The sequence below is a fragment of the Spermophilus citellus genome, assembly GCF_964194105.1.
Source record: "Spermophilus citellus genome assembly, chromosome: 5".
NCBI classification, from domain to species: domain Eukaryota; kingdom Metazoa; phylum Chordata; class Mammalia; order Rodentia; family Sciuridae; genus Spermophilus; species Spermophilus citellus.
In genome coordinates, this window is record NC_138186.1 from 98,720,573 (window position 1) to 98,727,160 (window position 6,588).

Here is a 6,588-nt window from a genome sequence, read left to right on the forward strand (position 1 = left end):
CCCTAACATCACTCTAATCATTTCAGCTCCACAAATATATCTAGCCTTCTCCTGAATTAACATACATCCTAAACAGACCCAACTCCTTATCTCTCTCTCAGACAAGATTCAGTATTTACCTTGCCTCATGATATGATGTTCTTTATTCTGATGGATGTATTTTTGGGGGTCGGGGTGTCAGGGATTAAACTCAAGGGTGCATAACCACTGAGATAGATCCTAACACCTTTTTAGTTTTTATTCTGGAGCAGGGTCTCACTATGTTGCCTATAGCCTTGCTAAACTGCTGAGGATGGTTTGAAACCTGCAATCCTTCTTCTTTAGCCTCCCAAGCTGTTGAGATTACAGGCATGTGCCACCAAACCATGGAGGACAATTTATTCGAGTTCTGTCTCTATTTATCCATCAGCATGTTCATTCACTAAAACTACAAATAAAAGGACCACTTCCCACACATGTATTCCCATCCAAGGCCTAATGACAAGACACTCACCTCATCCAACACAACCCAATGGCCTGCCTTCAAAGCTGCCAGCAAGGGGCCATCACACCAAGCAAACTCTCCTCCCTTGCCACCCTCAACAGGTACATCTCCTCCAAATAGGTCTGTGATGTCCTTTGAGAGAGAAGAAATAGAAAAAAGCCAACATTACTTTTTAAACAAACAAGGAAGCAAACAAAAGATACTAGGTCTTAAGACCCTAAATCTGAAATAGTGAATTTTTTAGCCCTTGTCATTACGTTTTTTTCTTATACCCAAGTTAAAACTAACCACTCCCAGTACTCTTCACCAGAAGCCTAAATATACCCCAAGCACCTTCTCATCATGATGCTCTTTAATCAATGTAAGCAGATGCTCAGATCAGTAATTCTGTATACTTGAAAATTTGTTGGTAAGCTTTGAAAGAAAAAATAGTAACAATGCCCAGGTCTTGCTCCCAGCCACTTACAATTTGTCGCCTCTGTCCCAGACTTTTATAAGATTATTTAAAACTCATTTTCTTTCTACAAGTTTTTTAAGAAAAACAAAAGTGTTAAGTGAGATTATATATTGTAATAAATATAAAAATGAGTACTTCTCTCTCAAAAGAGAATGAGATTAAAATATCTAATTGCGAGAGAGCAGGGCTGGGATTGTGGCTCAGTGGCCTCACAGGTATGAAGCACTAGATTCGATCCTCAGCACCATGTAAAAATAAAAACAAACAACAAAAAAAGAAAGAAAGAAAGAGAAAGAGAGAGAGAGAGAGAGAGAATGAATAATATTATAGGTGTGGATAATAATGAATCCAGAAGCAGACTTAGTTTAGAAGAACAAATTGCTAAGATCTTTATCACCATAAGAAATATATGGAGATATTAACAATATCATCACAATTTTAAATTAGAAAACTCGATAAATAGAGATATTGTTACCTACACCTATTCCAAGTTCTAGAGGACAACAGTTTACCGTTTGCTCGGACAGATTGATTCGAACAAGGGTATTTCCTGAAGCCTTTGCTAATGCTCCCACCAAACTTGTCTTGCCAACACCAGGAGAGCCCTCCAGAAGAATGGGTTTATTCAGTTTGGTAGCTCTTAAAAGCCTCTGGGCATTCATAGCTGTGGTGCCTGCACTGAGTGCATAGTCAGCAATGTTGTTCCTGGGCAGGACAGGTCCTTAAGGGATGAAAAACAAAGTCACATATAAACTGTACCTAATCAAATCCTATACACACATCAACTCAAGAATCCAACCAGTAGGACAGTCAATGAAGTACCATGTGTAAAGAAAACATGTAGCTCCTATTTCAACATCCCCCATTTTTGCATTCAAAAAATGGAATAGCCAAGAATAAACATTTTCAACTGTATTTATAACACACCATCTCTCCATGTCTTATATACATGGACACAGGTCTAACTAGAAACACCTCTCCTTTCACAAACCTATACCTCAAATGTACAATTCACTTTTATACATACTTGTTTTCCTAAAGTCCAAGTGTAAGCCATAAACCACATGCTTCCAAGGTTTTTAGATCACCAAGACAATTCAGGATATGTTCTCAATCCTTCAGGTAATTGAAGTGCAGGACTAATAGTAGTCATTCGGGTTTACTATTTGTGTTTCTTGGTACACAATTGGAAGGAATTGAGCAAGGAAAACAACCTTTTCCTCACTTTAGCAAGCAAAAGCAAGGACCACCCCAGTCTCGGGCTATTAAAGAAAACTGGAACTCTGAGGAAAGGTTCCACATGGTCAAAAAGCTGAATTTACCACATAACCTCAACATACTGCCACTGTCCCTCTATATATTTCAGCACTCAACAATTATTAATGTAGAGAAGGAAGGAAGGAACTAGAAAACAGAGAATCCTGCTATGGAAGCAACAATCTAAAAAATTAAGAATGCTTTAGAAGATATGTAATCTAATTACCTTATTTAAATATTTGGCAGAAGAATGGAGGTAGAGCTCAGTGATTGAGAACACTTACCTAGTAGCATGCACAAGACCCTGGATTCAATTCCAGTACCACACACATAACACACATAACACACGCACACACACACAGTAAATAATATTTGGTAGAGCCAACCTAGTTAGATGAAAGTCAGGATCAGAACTTAAACCAGGTTATTGCATTTCCCAAGTAATCACTCACTTATTCATTCACTCAGTCAACAGATATTTTCTGAATGCCTATGCTAGGCTACATGCCAGATGCCAGGGGCAGGGAAAAGAAAGATACAATTCTTGCACTCAAAGCTTCACAAATCTGTTTGTAAAAGGCAGTGAACTCTACAGTTAAGAAATATTATAGGCTAATCGGCCTTTGTAGGCCACTTAAGAGTTTACTAACTTGAGTAATTTAGAGCTTCATTATAGGAAAGCTCAAATAGTGGGCAATGACTAATAAGATCATTTTTAAGAAACAATTTACTCATAGATTATGTCTACACTCCTATTTTAACATACCAGTTACATATTTTGAACCATTCACAAAATTAATTATACCAAGTCAGATTCTAACTTCAATGCTAGCTTAGAAATAAACTTGAATAAGACACATTAAAAACTCAAGGCAAATATTCATTATCTATAGGAAGAGAATAATCATTTATTTAAAATCATTCTTACCCCTTGGTATAAAAAATGGATAGATTCCCCAAAGGTTATCTATCCCAGTGAATTCTTTGGCCTTCAGTCTATCATAAATCTTCAATTCATTTTTCTGACCTTCTGTAAGTCGGACTATCTTGGAAAGTTTCTTCATTAGAAATTTCAGACATTCTTCTCGGGCTAAGAGGGTAGTACCAAACCCAGAGGAGGTTACTCCTAAAAGACAGAGGATCAGTACATCAGGGAATAATATAATACCAAGTTCACAATCATTCAGCCAAAAAATTAGCACAGGTTCCTGGGGGCAAAGGCCTAGGGAAGAATTACAGTCTAAATAAAATTTTCAGTATAAGCAGTCCTAAGGAAGAAGCCTGACCTGACTCTCCTTTTGCTCAGTTTACACATCATCAACAATGAAACAAATTATTTATTAAAGTACTCCAGTCATTGACAAATGATTCTGGAGATGGAGCAACTAATGTTGCAATATTGGTAATTTTGGTTTATATTTCTAATCTTCATGGCTAGAAAAATCAGAACTAAAACATTCAAATTTTATGAAATAAGTAAACTTAAAACATGGCCAACTAAAGAATTCTGACCATTAATTAAAAATGACCCATGTGTTAAGAATGCTCATTTTCAACAGCCTTCTTTCTACTCATAATCACACATTTATTAAGTTCCTGGAGCACCTTTCAAAAGTACCATCTTTGGGGATGGTGTTGTGGCTTAGTGGTAGAGCGCTTACTTGCATAGCACCTCCACACCACATAAAAATAAAGGATAAAAGATTAAAAAAAGAACATGCAAAGAAAATCTACTCTGATTTTGGAAATTTAAAGTATCTGGGTTAGAGATGTGGGCTTTATTCTAAGCCCTTGTCTCTAATAATTAATGGAAAACATACCTGAACCTATTCCATCTATGTACACCAGGCATGCAGCATGGACAAATGATGTCACAGTAGAGATAATCTCTGGTCTTTTCATAGCAGCTTCCTCCCCCATTATGTTCATGAAATTAACCCAGGACAGGATATCTCTGATACTGACAACACACTTGCGGCCAAACTCCTGATGGGTCAGCCAGTCGATGAAATCCAGCATCACCTCAGCTATATCAGCCCCTAAGAAACAAGGAGACACAATTTGCTTTTTATGAAACATCTCAGAACAGAAATTCACATCCTGGGGCCCACAGATATACAAGAAGGGTCTATGCTCCTTTGCTAACGTGCAAAATTTTGTGAATGCCTATTAATGCTTTTGTTTCCTATGGAAAGGAGTCCATAGTTTTTATCAGATTGCTAAGAGATTCATAAGTAGTGTTCCATTCTAATAAAAACAAAACAAAACAAAAACTGCTTTGAGAACTATAGCCTAAAAAGCTGTCCTTGAAAATTGCTGAGAAAAGTTATTCATGTTAAGAGACAATTACTAAACTATGCCATAATAGTTTTAAGAATATATATAAATTTTAAGGTATAATACAACTTTATTATATTTATATTTAAATAAATGTTTATTATACTATCTATAATTATATAATTATATTTATATTTACATAATATTATATATCTTTATAAATATATAATATTATATAAATAATATATTTATATTATATAAATATAATATTAAATACTATTATATTTATATAATATAAATATTTTATTTATATTATATAAATGTTTATTATATATAAGTTCCCCAACTTACAATGTCTCAACTTATAATTTTTCAACTTTATGATGGTGTAAAATCATTCACATTCAATAGAAACTGTACTGTAAATTTTCATTTTTACCTAGGCTCATCATATACCATATGATATTGTTGATATTCTGGACTGTGACAGGGAGTCATAATCTCCAGTTAGCCATACCATCAGATGGGTAAAAAAAACTAATTCTCTACAGTACACTGTTTTGCTAGCCCAAGATGTGTGGGAAGTTAGGCATATTAAATGCATTTTTGACTCATTTAACACCACTGCAAGCTGAGGAACATCTATATTATATTCACCATAATGAGGAATGCCACTGTCTCAGTGGCACTAAATTCAATTAATTTATTAACTTTTAAACCAATGTATCAGTTAATTTGACAAATTAGGGGATTCACAAATGTTCTCCATGATTCAAGTTAAATGAATATTCCAATTATCAAATTTTATATTGTAAAATATTTGTCCAGGAATAAAGAAAATACTTAAGTAGTATATACAGATTCAAGACACACCAATGAAATTTAGTATTTTTTTTTAATTCTAAAATCAATAATAATCCATTTAACTAAAGTACAAATACCAAAGAATGTTTAAAAAGGAAATATAAAAGATGAAGTGGAAAAATTAGCACTGCTCTAATTTATGTTAAATTATAAAAAGAACACTAATTACAGAAAAACCCAAATCTCCATCCCCAGCAAAAAGCCTTTTTATTTCCTCCCACATGGCAACTCTTCCCTTTTATAACATCTCTTCCAACTCAGACTAAGACCCAAGAAAGGATTCACTCCTGAGAACAGGGAAGGAACTCGTTCAGTGTCCTCATAGCCAGATTCTAGACCAGTGGGACTCTTGGCATGGATGGAAGCACACAACACTGACACAGCAGAGAATGCCATAGACGACAAGGAAAGAGCCCAAGAGCAGCAGCCTGGAGCCACACAAAGACTCCTAGAAGACCAGCTTGGTGAGTACAAGGCCTTTGTTGGCTCCAGACCCTAACCCACTCCTCACCCATCTTAGAACTCAGGGTTGCATTCCTGTTCTTGTGTAGGACATGGGTGGTTGGCTGGATGACAGGATTCCTGGTATAGCACTGAAATACAAATAGGTTCCTAAAGTCCTTGCTGCGGTTACATTGACTATGGTGAGATCAGCTTTCCTGCAAAAGATATTTTTGATCTCATCTGAATTCTCAGGATCTTCATTTGGAATGTTTGTGTCATGTTCCTGTCTGTCTGGACCATCTCCAGACAGTAGTAAACCAATGTCATTGGGAACCCTGCCACTTCCCTATAACTGTCCCATTTATGGAGCACAGGATCAGCTGGCCAAAAAACCTTGAGATAGAGATCCAGTTCCAATGGATACTAGGGCTGCACAGGCAAACTCCTGCGGTAAGAAGAAATTCACCAAGGTCCAAGTCTGAGAAACTAAGAACAAGAGGCTCAAAGTAGCACAGACCAGAGAATAATGTGGGCTAGACAGAGAGACAGATTATTCCCTGCTTGGCAGCTGGCTATGCAGAGTACAGGTGTCTGTGGTTTTGTGTATATTTTTGTGCTGAGGATAAAAAATGCTGAAAGTTTATTAAGCCATTTTCCCCTTACATGCTTCCCTAGGATCTCTACATCTAAATCTGCTGCTGTGGCCTGGAAAGCCTATAAAGTCAAAAAGCTCCCTAAGGAGAAGCTATGGAACTCCAAGATACGTCCCTAGGCATCCCATGCTTAATGCCTACAGATGGTTCAC

At 36.3% G+C, this 6,588-nt stretch overlaps 1 protein-coding gene across 1 annotated transcript in view; it reads right to left on the bottom strand.

Moving 5' to 3' along the window:
* Window positions 1–6,588, bottom strand: part of MDN1 (midasin AAA ATPase 1) — a 146,706-nt gene that overhangs the window by 75,407 nt on the left and 64,711 nt on the right. The window contains exons 34-37 of the mRNA XM_081296059.1: window positions 4,019–4,237; window positions 3,127–3,324; window positions 1,454–1,662; window positions 494–616 (exon numbers count right to left, since the gene is read on the bottom strand). Coding sequence (XP_081152185.1) covers window positions 494–616; window positions 1,454–1,662; window positions 3,127–3,324; window positions 4,019–4,237 — 749 coding nt within the window. The remainder of the gene's footprint in view (window positions 1–493; window positions 617–1,453; window positions 1,663–3,126; window positions 3,325–4,018; window positions 4,238–6,588) is intronic.